The sequence below is a fragment of the Coregonus clupeaformis genome, chromosome 1 (genome assembly GCF_020615455.1).
Source record: "Coregonus clupeaformis isolate EN_2021a chromosome 1, ASM2061545v1, whole genome shotgun sequence".
In the NCBI taxonomy this organism is placed as follows: Eukaryota; Metazoa; Chordata; class Actinopteri; order Salmoniformes; family Salmonidae; genus Coregonus; species Coregonus clupeaformis.
This window is the reverse complement of record NC_059192.1, coordinates 8,540,285-8,557,278: the sequence shown is the minus strand read 5'-3', so window position 1 is coordinate 8,557,278 and position 16,994 is coordinate 8,540,285. Positions and strand designations below refer to the sequence as shown.

Genomic DNA, 16,994 nt, shown 5'->3' with positions numbered 1-16,994 from the left:
CAAAAATAGAACTGGTTGGCAATACTGACCATCGATATGTTTGGAGGAAAAAGGGCATTGCTTGCAAGCTGAAGAACACCATTCCAACCGTGAAGCAACACCTCAAGACATCAGTCAGGAAGTTAAAGCTTGGTTGCAAATGGGTCTTCCAAATGGACAATGACCCCAAGCGTACTTCCAAAGTTGTGGCAAAATGGCTTAAGGACAACAAAATCAAGATATTGGAGTGACCATCACAAAGCCCTGACCTCAATCCTATAGAGAATTTGTGGGCAGAACTGAAAAAGCGTGTGCGAGCAAGGAGGCCTACAAACCTGACTCTATTACACCAGCTCTGTCAGGAGGAATGGGCCAAAATTCACCCAACTTATTGTGGGAAGCTTGTGGAAGGCTACCCGAAACGTTTGACCCAAGTTAAACAATTTAAAGGCAATGCTACCAAATACTAATTGAGTGTATGTAAACTTTGACCCACTGGGAATGTGATGAAAGAAATAAAAGCTTAAATAAATCATTCTCTCTACTATTATTCTGACATTTCACATTCTTAAAATAAAGTGGTGATCCTAACTGACCTAAGACAGGGAATGTTTACGAGGATTAAATGTCAGGAATTGTGAAAGACTGAGTTTAAATGTATTTGGCTAAGGTGTGTGTAAACTTCCGACTTCAACTGTACATCTGTACACACCCACAGCGCATGTACTCCGATGACACAATCCATCTTCCTAAACAAATATTGAAACCCATGATGTGAGAGCGTGCGAGTGGGGTCCTCTCTCCCGTCTCAGCTTTGTGACCGATTTAAATGGAGTGTTATAGCAGTGGGTTCTGGATGCATTTTGAAACAGGCACAACAGCACACAGCCGAGTGAACGCGTTGCAACGGCACTCTGCATCGGGTGTTCTATCTAGCTGTCGTTGCTTTTTCACCTGGATCACTCAGACACACACGCACACACACACACACACACACACACACACACACACACAGACAAAGACACAGACACAGAGAACTCAGAATAGCTGCCTTTCATCACCTGACTCAGTGCAACAAGGTCATTAAAGGGGTCACATGGTCACTAAGCACCAATCACTGTCATCCCAAAATGTCTGATTCCAAGGGTTAGAAAATCACCAAATATTTTCAGACTTAAATGGGATTTTGTTGAGATTTTTTTTCTCAATAATGCAAATTTTTTAAAGAACAAGGGCATTCATCTCCCATGTCAGTGTGTATGTTCATATTTCATGCCAGTGTGTATGTGAATATTGCTATACAGGGTAACGGCTAGGTTACGACGGGACTGAGGAGTCTCCACCTCTTCATCCTTCCCCATTCTTCATCCTTCCACATTCTTCATCCTTCCACATTCTTCATCCTTCCACATTCTTCATCCTTCCCCTCGTTTTCTCTCATTACCGTTTTGTCTCCATCTTCCGTCATCATTCTATCCGTGTCCTTAGATAGAAGATGTTAAAGGGATTCTATCCGTGTCCTTAGATAGAAGATGTTAAAGGGATTCTATCCGTGTCCTTAGATGGAAGATGTTAAAGGGATTCTATCCGTGTCCTTAGATAGAAGATGTTAAAGGGATTCTATCCGTGTCCTTAGATAGAAGATGTTAAAGGGATTCTATCCGTGTCCTTAGATAGAAGATGTTAAAGGGATTCTATCCGTGTCCTTAGATGGAGGATGTTAAAGGGATTCTATCTGTGTCCTTAGATGGAGGATGTTAAAGGGATTCTCTACGTCTGAATATATACGTTTGTCAGATGTTTTTTATTACCTCGAAAAAAGTGGTCTTTGATTGTGCTACTCTTTCTTATTCATTTGGGGTTGAAGCCTGTAGATTTTGCTTAAATTCCTAAGTCGGGATCAACATAACAGATTGCATTGAATATGGACTAAGCTTGATTCAATTTAAAGACCACTTTTGAGGTATGGAAACATCTAACAAACGTTCATTTTAGGGTGAACTATTCCTTTAATGATGCTTATACTAGATCTCCGCTTGTATTAAACCATGTCATTACTTTTGATCAGATACAATATCTGATATGCTTGTCACGTTGAATGATCGTCTCCATTGCTGTTTTCACAGGTACCCACCAGCACAACTACAACCATACGGTTCTAGGTAGCCCAACACGCATTCATAATGGTAAGGACAGCTAACAGCACTTCATCCAGACACAGGGTTATGTTACAGTCTCCACTGTAGGATAGGCTATTACTTAGAATTCACGCCCGGTACATTACTTTAGTGTGGATGTTGAAAACAGAGCCGCCCAGTTATTTGTACAAAGACGAATGTAACAAAATCACTTCATTCAAAACCGGGCCATTCTAATGAAAAATGAAGCCCCGGTTTTGGGAATTAACTTCGAAACACTCTTTGACATGAATATACTGAATATACATCATATCACCTACTAAAGGGAAATACGATTGGCTTTGTCATCAAGTTAATGTCCTGTTAAGGTCAGGGCATCCCGGCTATATGGTTCTACCACAGAACGCGTTCCTCCTCAGATGATTGACCCTGTCATTATAAGATTATATTCTAACCTTCTGCTGTCGCTGAAGAAATCAGCCCCAGTTTCATTACAAATGGCATTTAGGGATTTTCTGCAGCCAATTGTCTCTATTCATTCACAAGAGCCGGGTTTAGGGGGGATAGGGGCTGATGGAGAGATATGAGGAAGCTGGTTTCATAAAGACAAAGGGTGAGAAGAGGACAAAGAAGAAAGAAAAGGAGAGATAATCCACTGCCTTTGTGTTTGTTTAACATTGGATTGGCCTCTCTGGCTTGTATTCTGATGTTCAGTGTCGGCTCAACCCTGCGTGGAAGCCTCTCCCCTCCAGGGCTACCGCTGGGTTTTAAGGAGATTCTGTAGTCGCAACACATCTCCTCGTGTGTGACAATTCAATGTGTGTTCCATTACACACTGCTAAATCAGAGGAGTGATCCATGAAGACATCCCAATGAAATCTATGGGAAACATTAGAAATCCATTCCGACAACACATCAAACACACACACTTCAATCACAAGACACATAAAAGGGATTGGTATACCAATGTGCTGTGTTGCTTAGATACACTACAACCTGTGATATCCTCCGTGTACAGTGCCTTGCAAAAGGATTCATCCCCCTTGGCGTTTTTCCAATTTTTTTGCATTACAACCTGTAATTTAAATGGATTTTTATTTGGATTTCATGTAATGGACATACACAAAATAGTCCAAATTGGTGAAGTGAAATGAAAAAAATAACTTGTTTCAAAAATGTATAAAAAATAAATAACGGAAAAGTGGTGCGTGCATATGTATTCACCCCCTTTGCTATGAAGCCCCTAAATAAGATCTGGTGCAACCAATTACCTTCAGAAGTCAAATAATTAGTTAAATAAAGTCCACCTGTGTGCAATCTAAGTGTCACATGATCTGTCACATGATCTCAGTATATATACACCTGTTCTGAAAGGCCCCAGAGACTGCAACACCACTAAGCAAGGGGCACCACCAAGCAAGCGGCACCATGAAGACCACGGAGTTCTCCAAACAGGTCAGGGGCAAAGTTGTAGAGAAGTACAGATCAGGGTTGGGTTATAAAAACATATACAACATTTTGAACATCCCATGGAGCACCATAAAATCCATTATTAAAAAATGGAAAGAATATGGCACCACAACAAACCTGCCCAGAGAGGGCTGCCCACCAAAACTCATGGACCAGGCAAGGAGGGCATTAATCAGAAAGGCAACAAAGAGACCAAAGATAACCCTGAAGGAGCTGCAAAGCTCCACAGCGGAGATTGGAGTATCTGTCCATTGGACCACTTTAAGCCGTACACTCCACAGAGCTGGGCTTTACGGAAGAGTGGCCAGAAAAAAGCCATTGCTTAAATAAAAAAAAATAAGCAAACATGTTTGGTGTTCGCCAAAAGGCATGTGGGAGACTCCCCAAACATATGGAAGAAGGTACTCTGGTCAGATGAGACTAAAATTGAGCTTTTTGGCCATCAAGGAAAACGCTATGTCTGGCGCAAACCCAGTACCTCTCATCACCCCGAGAACACCATCCCCACAGTGAAGCATGTACCGCTTCTTAGACTTGCTTTCAATGAGAATGACGGATCTATAACGTTCATTTCTATGTGAATTTTGTTGGGTCGCCCAAAAGGTTAAACATTGCAGCTTTAATATTCAGTGCTGGCAGTGAACATATAATTATATATGTTTTTTTTAAAGAACAAACTGAAAGCCACGCCCCCAATAGGCCACACCTCCAACTCTTCTTATTGGCTGCCGCCGCCTCATTGTACCCACCGCTATGCAATGCAAATGCATATTAGGTGTTGAAAGCAATTTAGAAGCTTTCATTCAATAAAAAAAAATCACATTGATCTGTCAAATTCGTTACTTGATTTCAGACAAAGAGGGGATGGAGACATATTCATTCATAAGGTGCATTTTTACTCTATCTGAAGGCACATTAGATCATTTGTCTGTTCCAAATACATACAAGTTATATGCATCATTGGTTTATTCCAGAGCTATTTTCTGGACTTATGGTAATGAATGAGGTGTGTGTTGGCTGGGTGTGTGTTGGTGGGGTTTGTGTTGGCTGGGTTTGGTCTGAATGCTGTTTCACACCATCAACATGATTCTGAACTGTCTGTTTTTCACTTGGGTGGGGTAGCTCACCGATCATTGAGACGTGGTAAGTCACGCACGCACGCACACACACACACACACACACACACACAGTCACTTATACACACACACTTATTCACACATAAATCAACATAATTGCACTCACATTCAAACACACCCTTCTATTCACCCCACCTCACACTCACCCACCGTTCAGCCTTTGTACCTTCCCCAGTCCACATAGTGTGTGGTGTGGTCGTAATGTGCCTGGTGATTTAGCAGTGTGTTTCTCTCTCTCTCTCTCTCTCTCTCTCTCTCTCTCTCTCTCTCTCTCTCTCTCTCTCTCTCTCTCTCCTCCACTCTTCTCTCCCTCTTCATCTTCATCTTCTCATTCTCTCTCTCTCCCTCTCTCTCTCTCTATCTCTCCCCTCCAATCCGCCTTCCCTCTTCATCTTCTCATTCTCTCTCCCTCTGCTCTTTTTTTCTCCTCCCTCACTTTATCTGGCCGCTGCTCTGCATGACAGACTCAAAGCCCACAGGAGAGAGAGAGACACAGAGAGAGAGAGAGAGGTCCCAGTTTGCCCATCTCTCTCTGGCATGACATCGCATCAGTCAGACAAGCGTGTCGCTGCCCTGTCCTAGCCCTCTCCCCATCCAACTCCCCACCCCTCCTCAAATGACAGCGCACAAACTGTCGCAGTCAGGGTCACTGTGAAGCAGACATCTGTTGTTTGGTCTGGTGTTGTTTTGGGGCCATTGTCACCTGCCCTGTCACATCATTTTATCTACTGTACCAGACAGTGCCAAACGCTCCCAGAGTGCCTGATGTCCACCTCTTAACCCATGTCCCTTAGCCCCTCTCCTTCTTTCACCTCACCATCCACCTCCCAGACTCTACCAAACGCTCTCTAAACAAGTTCCACCTACCCTCACTCCCGTCCCTCCCTCCTCCCTTCCTCAGCAGGCGTGCTCTGCCATCGTTGCCTTTGATCTGACGCCGTATATTTTTAGGAAACATTTTTTCCCTCTTTGTTTTGGTGTCTCCCCAGAGAACACTAGGATGAGTGGCATCCTGACCTCACAGACGGAGCCGTATGACCTGTCCTCCTCACGCTCATTCCAGAGCCTGTCCCACCTGCCACCCACCTACGAGGCCGCTGTCAAGGCCGACCTCAACAGATACTCCTCCCTGAAGAGACTGAGTAGGTCCCCACCACAGCACAAATCACCATTAGCAGTAACGCTGACGGGGCTTCCACTATCTCTGTTAAATGTACTGCATGTTAAAAATTCTACTGCATAAGTTACAGCCTACTCTGGCATGTTAAAAATTCTACTGCATAAATTACAGCCTACTCTGGCATGTTAAAAATTATACTGCATAAATTACAGCCTACTCTGGCATGTTAAAACATTTGCATTCGTTACTCGGCTCGTTACTCGACTGGCAAACGTTTATGAGGGATTATACCATAAGATGCAAATGAAAGGACAATGAAAGGACACTTTCTCCTGAAAGGGTCATAATATTCATTAGAAGCGCACCGGCGTTCACTACCTTTCCAGAAAAGCCCTGGCTCTTGAAGGCATAAACAGAGTGTCTGAATGAGACGGCACAGAAAATATATATATTTTTTTACATGTCATCCATTCTCCTCCACAACTTCCTACATGTCACTGCTTCTTGAAAACCCTATACACCACACGCTCACCCTCTCCCCTTAAAGACCTCTCTGGAGAGAAGCAGCACTAGCAGCAGACACCATTTCTCTGTGAGCGTTTAACCTCATTAAGCTATGAGCAGTTCTATTGATTCAGTGTACTCCGCTGGCTTCTGCATTCGAATGAGGTCTCATGTCATCATATTCTAGAAGTGGAATGCAAACATTCCTTAAGGCTTGTGTAATTGCATCATGGCTGTTCTATACTTCACTGTTGGCACGGGAACAAAAGGAGGGATCTGAATCTATGGTACAGGCTACAACTCAAAGTCCCTGCTTCTGAAAATTCTGTAGGGGATTTGTATTCAGTCAACATACAGTGCGCACACACACGCACGCACGCACGCACGCACGCACGCACGCACGCACACACACACACACACACACACACACACACACACACACACACACACACACACACACACACACACACACACACTCAAAGACCTATTCAATCAAAAACACCTACCGAGCTCACATAGTGTTTTCCTAAATGTTTAACAAAGTAAAGGATCTGAATCTACAACTGATCCCATCAGCTATCTCTAGAGTGGGTCAACATCGTTATACTGATCCCATCAGCTATCTCTAGATTCGGTCAACATCGTTATACTGATCCCATCAGCCATCTCTAGAGTGGGTCAACATCGTTATACTGATCCCATCAGCTATCTCTAGATTGGGTCAACATCGTTATACTGATCCCATCAGCCATCTCTAGAGTGGGTCAACATCGTTATACTGATCCCATCAGCTATCTCTAGAGTGGGTCAACATCGTTATACTGATCCCATCAGCCATCTCTAGATTGGGTCAACATCGTTATACTGATCCCATCAGCCATCTCTAGAGTGGGTCAACATCGTTATACTGATCCCATCAGCTATCTCTAGAGTGGGTCAACATCGTTATACTGATCCCATCAGCCATCTCTAGAGTGGGTCAACATCGTTATACTGATCCCATCAGCTATCTCTAGAGTGGGTCAACATCGTTATACTGATTCCATCAGCTATCTCTAGAGTGGGTGAACATCGTTATACTGATCCTGTCTCAGGTGTCTGTTGTTATTGTCTACTTGTGATCCACATATCTGGAAGGGTGTAATCAGCAAAACAATGTTCTACAGTCTGAATCTAATAGAAGTTGGACTGCATATTGCTTGGAAAATGTCAGTGCTTGGGAAATGTTAGTTATTGGGAAAATGTCTTAATGTGTGTTGGCATGGTGAATGTTGTTGTTGCTGTTATCCTGTGAAGCTGTTTTTTTAAAAAGTATTTTAATACACATTTTTTGTTGATTTCAATTTATCATGGAATGCTGCAGCACACTCAGCACCCCTACTTCTCGCGGCTATGGTCGAGGCCCACAATCCAGTCCAGTCAAAGCCGTAGAATAATCTCTGCCGCTATGTTGAAACTTAAAACTGTCCTCAGGCGATGCCAGCCGGTCTACAGTAGCAGTCTTTATCTGCTTCCAAAGCAGAAGGCGCCATGCAGTTCTCTTTGTTAGTCAGATATTGTCTTTCTACTGAAAGATCATGTAGGATAAAGCCCGAGGCTTAGTGGAAAAATGAAAAAAATGAAAATCTCAGCATCTACTTATGAATGTAAATTGATGTATACATTGAAAGTACAGCACAGTACGTATCATAAGTAATTTATTCATTCCTTTTTCAGAGGATTTTTCTGCCTGAATTGGCCTTGCCTTCTTCAACATTTTTCTCTCATCTCAAAATAACTGCTTCAGAATGAAGTCTTACTTTTATTGACTCTTTCATTCATGAGACTTATATTTAACCTATTCATTATTATTCTCATGCCAATAAAAAAAAAAAACATACACGTATCTTTTCATTATTCATCAGGTAATATACCTTAGGTAATTCCCTTTGAGTATAGGAAGTGATCAGCCTGAGATGTTTCAGAAGCTTTGTGACCGTATTGCAACTGACACGGCTTGGTGTTTTCTTTCTGGGTTCTGTGTAAGGCGGACACATCTTTTGTTATTCATCTGATGAATGCTATTAACGTTCACCTCCGTCTCACTTTAGCAGTAAAACAGTCAAAGACAACGTGAGAAAAGAATAGAGACTCCAAGGACGTCAACTGTCCAGTGACGTCTCTCATTATGTCTTTACGGGGGGTGAACTTTTTTATTTTTGAAACGATTTATTCCGCAGCTTTACTTAGTCATTCTTGACAGATTGTCTGTGTGTGGGTGTAGCGCACGTGCTCGTGTGTGTGTGTGTTTGTGACTATGTCGAATCTCTATGTATGACTAATGATTGATGCATGGTTCCCAGTGAGTCTTCTGTATAAAACATACAGGGTGTGATATCACACATCCTTCCAAGACAATCTGGAGGCATGCACATACACTATCTATACAAAAGTATGTGGACACCCCTTCAAATTAGTGGATTCGGCTATTTCAGCCCCACCCGTTGCTGACAGGTGTATAACATCGAACACACAGCCATGCAATCTCCATAGACAAACATTGGCAGTAGAATGGCCTTACTGAAGAGCTCAGTGACTTACAACGTGGCACCGTCATAGGATGCCACCTTTCCAACAAGTCAGTTCGTCAAATGTCTGCCCTGCTAGAGCTGCCCCCGGTCAACTGTAAGTTCTGTTATTGTGAAGTGAAAACGTCTAGGAGCAAAAACAGCTCAGCCGCAAAGTGGTAGGGCCACCGAGTGCTGAGGTGCGTAGCGCGTAAAAATCGTCTGTCCTTGGTTGCAGCACTCACTACCGAGTTCCAAACTTCCTCGGGAAGCAACGTGCGCAATGCCAAGCGTCGGCTGGAGTGGTGTAAACTCGCCACCATTGAACTCTGGAGCAGTGGAAACGCGTTCTATTACAATGACATTCTAGACGATTTTGCTGTGGAAGAACTTGACTGGCCTGCACAGAGCCCTGACCTCAACCCCATCGAACACCTTTGGGATGAATTGAAACGCTGACTGCGAGCCAGGCCTAATCACCCAACATCAGTGCCAGACCTCACTAATGCTCTTGTGGCTGAATGGAAGTTAGTCCCCGCAGCAATGTTCCAACATCTAGTGGAAAGCCTTCCCAGAAGAGTGGAGGCTGTTATAGCATCAAAGAGAGGACTAACTCCACATTAATGCCCATGATTTTGGAATGAGATGTTCCACATACTTTTGGTTTATCTCCTGAGCTGTTCTTGTACACAGCCCCTATCCATGTGCTGTTTGATAATACATGAACATGCAGAATTTTCATCTGAAGGACCCTTTGCAGTCATTTAAAATCTATTTCACATGAATGTCATCCTTCGACATTTCGATGGTCTTTGTGTATGACGTTTCTGTGTTGTGCATGCAATATGACACTGTTTGTTTACAGACTTTTACACAACCTTTGGAAAGTTCATGCCCACAGCCAGAAACGCTGGTAGAATCACAGATGGGGCATCACATTTAATATCCTCAGACTCTGAAGAACCTTCAGACCCTCAATTCTTTCAACCTTTATTTTTCATTTTTCTCTCTTTCCCTCCTACTCTCTCCCTTCCTCTTTCTCTCTCCTAATCCACCTGTTCTCTTTCTTTCTGTCTCTCCACAGCGGATAAAGACGTCGACGACTACTACACCTGCAAGCGTCACCTCCCTGACCTTGCAGCCAGAAGCACCCTGCCTTTACACGTCATTAAAATGAGCCAGGAACAGGTACTGCAGCTACACTGTAAAACATTCCTGTAAAATGTACAGTAACTTGCTGCCAGCAAGTTACTGTAATTTATTTTACAGTACAGCTACTGTAATACTTTTTATGTTAAGCCATGTTACAGTACCAAAAATGTTACCATTAATCTAATTTACAGTATTTTACTGGAATTACCCGCGCATCGGCATATTACCCAGTATTCTTTGCAAGTTTTCATTTGTAAATTTTGGTCATTTAGCAGGCGGTCTTTTCCTTAGTAACTTACAGTCAGTGCATTCAACCAAGGTTGATAAAAAAAACATCACAGTCATAGCAAGTAAAAACGTTTCTGTAACAGTTACTGAAAATGCTATTATATTTAGGGATACATTGGTCTTCAAAATAATTGTAATTACAACAAGATATCTTATGATATATCTCTGACTTTCTGGATAGTCAAATCAAATCGAATCAAATTTTATTTGCCACATGCGCCGAATACAACAGGTGTAGACCTTACAGTGAAATGCTTACTTACAAGCCCTTAACCAACAATGCAGTTTTTTAAGAAAATAAAAAAAAAGTGTTAAGTAAAAAATAGAAAATAGCAAATAATTAAAGAGCAGCAGTAAAATAAAATAACATTAGGGAGGCTATATATATACAGGGTGTACCGGTACAGAGTCAATGTGCGGGGGCACCGGCTAGTCGAGGTAATTGAGGTAATATGTACATGTGGGTAGAGTTAAAGTGACTATGCATAAATAATCAACAGCAGCGTAAAAGAGGGGTTGGGGTGGGATGGGTGGGGCAATGCCAATAGTCCGGGTAGCCATGATTAGCTGTTCAGGAGTCTTATGGCTTGGGGGTAGACGCTGTTAAGAAGCCTTTTGGACCTAGACTTGGTGCTCCGGTACTGCTTGCCGTGAGAACAGTCTATGACTAGGGTGGCTGGAGTCTTTGACAATTTTTAGGGCCTTCCTCTGAAACCGCCTGGTATAGAGGTTCTGGATGGCAGGAAGCTTGGACCCAGTGATGTACTGGGCCGTATGCACTACCCTCTGTAGTGCTTTGTGGTCGGAGGCCGATCAGTTGCCATACCAGGCGGTGATGCAACCAGTCAGGATGCTCTCGATGGTGCAGCTGTATAACTTTTTGAGGATCTGAGGACCCATGCCAAATCTTTTCAGTCTCCTGAGGGGGAATAGGCCTTGTCGTGCCCTCTTCACAACTGTCTTGGTGTGTTTGGACCATGATAGTTTGTTGGTGATGTGGACACCAAGGAACTTGAAGCTCTCAACCTGTTCCACTACAGCCCCGTCGATGAGAATGGGGGCGTGCTCAGTCTTCTTTTTTTTGTTGTTGTTCACAATCATCTCCTTTGTCTTGATCACGTTGAGGGAGAGGTTGTTTCCTGGCACCACACGGCCAGGTCTCTGACCTCCTACCGATAGGCTGTCTCATCATTGTCGGTGATCAGGTCTACCACTGTTGTGTCGTCTGCAAACGTAATGATGATGTTGGAGTCGTTGCAGTCATGAGTGAACAGGGAGTACAGGAGGGGACTGAGCCCGCACCCCTGAGGGGCGGCCCGTCAGGAAGTCCAGGATCCAGTTGCAGAGGGAGGTGTTTAGTCCCAGGGTCCTTAGCTTAGTGATGAGCTTTGAGGGCACTATAATGTTGAACGCTGAGCTGTAGTCAATGAGTAGCATTCTCACGTAGGTGTTCCTCTTGTCCAGGTGGGAAAGGGCAGTGTGGAGTGCAATAGAGATTGCATCATCTGTGGATCTGTTGGGGCAGTATGCAAATTGGAGTGGGTCTAGGGTTTTTGGGATAATGGTGTTGATGTGAGCCATGACCAACCTTTCAAAGCAGTTGAGTGCTACGGGTCGGTAGTCATTTAGGCAGGTTATCTTAGTGTTCTTGGCCACAGGGACTATGGTGGTCTGCTTGAAACATGTTGGTATTACAGACTCAGTCAGGGACATGTTGAAAATGTCAGTGAAAACACTTGCCTGTTGGTCAGCGCATGCTCGGAGTACACGTCCTGGTAATCCGTCTGGCCCTGCGGCCTTGTGAATGTTGACCTGCTTAAAAGTCTTACATCGGCTACAGAGAGAGTGATCACATAGTCATCTGGAACAGCTGATGCTCTCATGCATGCTTCAGTGTTGCTTGCCTCGAAGCAAGCATAGAAGTGATTTAGCTTGTCTGGTAGGCTTGTGTCACTGGGCAGCTCGCGGCTGTGCTTCCCTTTGTAGTCTGTAATAGTTTTCAAGTCCTGTCACATCCGACGAGCGTCAGAGCCGGTATAGTATGATTCAATCTTAGTCCTGTATTGACTCTTTGCCTGTTTGATGGTTCATTGGAGGGCAAAGCAGGATTTCTTATAAGCTCCTTGAAAGCGGCAGCTCTTCCCTTTAGCTCAGTGCGGATGTTGCCTGTAATCCATGGCTTCTGGTTGGGGTATGTACGTACGGTCACTGTGGGGACGACGTCATCAATGCACTTATTGATGAAGCCAGTGACTGATGTGGTGTACTCCTCAATGCTATCTGAAGAATCCCGGAACATATTCCAGTCTGTGCTAGCAAAACAGTCATGTAGCTTAGCATCTGCGTCATCTGACCACTTCCTTATTAACCGAGTCACTGGTGCTTCCTGCTTTAGTTTTTGCTTGTAAGCAGGAATCAGGATGATAGAGTTATGGTCAGATTTGCCAAATGGAGGGCAAGGGAGAGCTTTGTACACGTCTCTGTGTGTGGAGTAAAGGTGGTCTAGATTTTTTTTCCCTCAGGTTGCACATTTAACATGCTGGTAGAAATGAGGTAGAAAGGATTTAAGTTTCCCTGCATTAAAGTCAATACAATACTGAGATATTCACATTAACTTGATGCAGCATATTAATGACTACTAGTTGTTTTATATCACTTGCACTTTTAGAGGCCTAAACAAAGCCTTCCAAACTGGCCATGATTACAAGGCAGAACAGATGAACTGGACATGGGTAAATATTCAACCATTAAAAGGGTAAAGAACCACTACCACTTTGATCTGTTCCCTATATATTGTACATTTACATTTAGCAGACGCTCTTATCCAGAGCGACTTACACTTAGTGAGTGCATACCTTTTTCATACTGGCCCCCCACGGGAAAAGAACCCACAACCCTGGCGTTGCAAGCGCTATGCTCTACCAACTGAGCTACAGGGGACTACGTAACATATGTCATATGTCATTGTTAGGGAACTACCACCATATATCACTTAAATTGGTACAGCATGCTCACTAATGGGTACAAGAAATATAGCCACTTACAATTGACACCTTAAAATATGTTAATGAGACAGCGATTCTTTCTCCCCCCACAATATTTCTCCACAATGGACCAGAATTTACAGTATGTTGAAGTAAATATATAGAAAAACAGCAATACAGTACTTTATTGTTGAATTGGATTTAAAATAAAATCAGCAATTGCTAATAGTGAATAAATATTTATATATTACACTATACCAACTGATATTTGGTGTTTTATATCACTTTAGGTTTTAACAAAGACCTTAACAAGGACTTCCACAGTGATCAAAAGGACATGACTAGTCACTCAACCATTACAGGGTTGAGACTTGCTGCCACTCTGATCCCCATATAAATGTAATTGTTAGAGGACCACTACCACATATCACTTAAATTGGTACAGCACTCTAACTAACGGATGTAACAAATATAGCCTCTTGCAAGACACGCCTCAAAATATGTTAATTAGTGAGAAACAACAATACCATGCACCCACTAGTGTTCAAAAGGTTTTTGGCGCGCCACAAATGTGGTATGGTACTGTAAATAACTGGCAGCAATTGGCCACTAAGTTACTGTAGAGTTTCACGACAAGGGTTGTAGAATTCCTAAACTACAGTATATTACCGTATTCTGTGGGGGGTACAGCATTCTCACTTATGGGGGTGCAACAAATAGAGCCTCTTACAAGGCACGCCTTAAAATATGTTAATGAGCAAGAGACTCTTTCCCCGCTCACAACATTTTCCCACAATGCACCATAATTAATACTGTAAAACAGATTTAAGATATTTTACAGTGCATTCTACAGTGTTTTACTGTTAAAATTACAGAAAGGTCTTACAGTGTGCTGTAAAACAAATGTATAGTATTTTACTGTACATTCTACAGTAATCTACTGTATTCAGTTCATACAGTATCATACTGTTGATTAATACAATAAGTTACTGATAAAAATACAAAAACAGCTAATAGTGTACTTATTTATATAAAGCTGCAGTTTATTTATGCAGTGGTGCTGTTTAGTTAATGCAGTTGCAAAAGTCCCAAGATATTGAATACATCAACAGTTGACTATCTTCACCCATTCCTCCAGCAGCAGCAGCAGCAGCAGCAGCTCCAGAGCCAGCCCCCCCAGCCCCAGGTGTCCCAGGCCCCACCCCAACAGGCCCAGTCTCAGCAGGCCCCCAGAAGACAGAGGCCTCCCCGTGTCCAGAGGGCCATGTCCCAGGACCGGGTCCTGTCCCCAAACAGAGATCCAGACCATCGGATGGGAATGACCCGGCAAGGAGGACGTATCCTGTCTGATGAGCAGCTACTGTCTGCCGACCGCTTGATGTCCCAGGAACGCTTGATGTCCCAGGACCGGCTGTACTCCAAGGACCGCATGCACTCCAAGGACAGGCTGTTACAATCGCAAGACCACATGTACCCGAAAGACCGCCATTTCTCCCAAGACCGCCTATACTCCCAAGACCACCTGTACTCCCAAGACCGCCTGTACTCCCAGGATCCTCTGATCTCGCCGGACAAAATGATGATGTCGCTGAAGCGCGTGTCCGGCGGATTCCGAGGCAACAACGACAAGTCGATGTCGCACGCCATCTCGCACCCGGACGTGTTCATGCCCACGACGCCGCTCATGGACCACTACAAGATGACAAAAATGCACTCCCACCCCAGTGCCTCGAACAACGCAGGGGCGGCGGGCGGAGCTGGAGCAGGGGGGCACTCCAGCACGTTAGCCATGAACCACACAACTAATAAGAGACAGCAGTTTGCCTCCAGAAGGACCCATACTGTGGAGCAGCTCCACTACATGCCCCAGCAGCACTACCGCACAGGCAGCAAGACCGAAGTGACTGTTTAACACAATCTAGCACGCTAACGGCTAGCTTGGTAGAGAGTCAGAGGTGAACGCTAAACATCTCATCGCCAGTTTATATTACACGCCATTTAACAGACACTTTTATCCAAAGTGACTTACAGTCATGTGTGCATACATTTTTATGTATGGCCGGCCCCAGCGGGAATCAAACCTTTGACCCTTTGTGTTGCAAGCACCATGCTCTACTGACAGCCACACAGTATGGGGGAGTGTGTGTGTGTGTGGGGGGGGGAAAGGGATGGGAAGAGATTGGCGAGTATAACAGGACGATAATTGTATGTTTTTAAGTCAAACAAAAGGTACACTCAGATCTCTTTGCCTTTTCAGACTTCACCAGACCCAAGAACAGTACTGTACTGTAAGAGGCTGGAGTTCTTCAGTAGACACAAACCCCACAAAGACTGAGACAGCTGTGGTAGTGTGCTGTGAAATTGGCTAATCTACTCTACTTACGTTATTCCTGTCATGCCCTAAACATCAACTCCCCTTGTCCGCAACAATCTGGGTGTAATTCATATTTGACATATTTGAGAATAGAGAGGTTCAGGCACACACATCTCTTATTCTAGGAACTTCTACTGCAAATCTAAAGAGCTTTGCATTGGTAAAACACCAGGACTGATCCGATCAATGTCTCCACGACTTCTGTTGTTGAAAGACAGGACACAACCACAGCTGATGGAACTGGAACAGCCCTGTAATAACGTTATAAATATATACATATTTTAAAAAACTACCGTTTGTAACTCCAGTCTTACTCATAGCTATAGAAAGATCTGGAAATAAATCAAATCCAATGTTACTATCACTTTTATTGATGCCTCAGTCTGAAGTGGTTTTAAAAAGTGGTTTTAAAAAGCACAATCAATTAATGAGATTTTCGCGTTTCTGTTCAGTTGTTTCATAAGTTTGGTCGCTGATGGCTTGCTCGTAGATGATTGTAAATAAGCTATAATTCTAGAGGCAGTATTATGGACGGGTCTGTATCAGTTGGCTTTTGTATTAGGCTGTCTAATGTTTTCAGTAGATTCTGAACAAGTTATAAACCTCCACCGTTTCGTGATCAGTTCAGACTAGAAAACCCACTTAACCAACAATTTGATAGGATAAATGAATACTTTAACTATGTTTGTAGAATTAGAATGAATGTGAATGAATGTGTTGTTGATAAAAAATAAACCACTGTTCATATTTGGATGTAGACTGTGTTCCTAGTTGGACAAGATGGTGATTCTTGTTGCAGTAGGGTCAAAATAAACCATCCATATTTTTTTTTAACAGGCAACACTTCTGAAACAACTATATTTGTCCTCTTGTTGTTGAAGTGCATGAAAAATGGTATATGTTATTATATAGTTAAATGGTATATGTCAGTTATAGCATTGAAAGTTGGTAGAGCTGACATACAGTACCAGTCAACAGTTTGGACACACCTACTCATTCAACGGTTTTTCTTAATTTTTACTATTTTCTACATTGTAGAATAAAAGTGAAGATATCAACACTATGGAATAACACACATGGAATCATGTAGTAACCAAAAAAGTGTTAAACAAATCAAAATATATGATATATTTGAGATTCTTCAAAGTAGCCACCCTTTGCCTTGATGACAGCTTTGCACACTCTTGGCATTCTCTCAACCAGCTTCACCTGGAATGCTTTTCCAACAGTCTTGAATGAGTTCCCACATATGCTGAGCACTTGTTGGCTGCTTTTCCTTCACTCTGCGGTCCAACTCATCCCA

The 16,994-nt window shown here is 43.2% G+C and overlaps 1 protein-coding gene across 7 annotated transcripts in view; it reads left to right on the top strand.

The window, feature by feature from the left end:
* LOC121581636 (protein shisa-6-like) overlaps positions 1 to 16,438 on the top strand; it is a 114,787-nt gene extending 98,349 nt beyond the window's left edge. For 2 of the 7 annotated variants that reach the window (XM_041897292.1, XM_041897152.1), the window contains 5 exons: positions 2,106 to 2,165; positions 4,710 to 4,730; positions 5,713 to 5,865; positions 9,978 to 10,081; positions 14,456 to 16,438. In XM_041897292.1, the coding sequence (XP_041753226.1) occupies positions 2,106 to 2,165; positions 4,710 to 4,730; positions 5,713 to 5,865; positions 9,978 to 10,081; positions 14,456 to 15,229 (1,112 nt within the window). In that variant the 3' untranslated portion in view covers positions 15,230 to 16,438. The remainder of the gene's footprint in view (positions 1 to 2,105; positions 2,166 to 4,709; positions 4,731 to 5,712; positions 5,866 to 9,977; positions 10,082 to 14,455) is intronic. The other 5 variants (XM_045225967.1, XM_041897215.1, XM_041897459.1 and 2 more) reach the window with 3 other exon arrangements.
* The last annotated feature ends 556 nt before the right edge of the window (positions 16,439 to 16,994 follow it).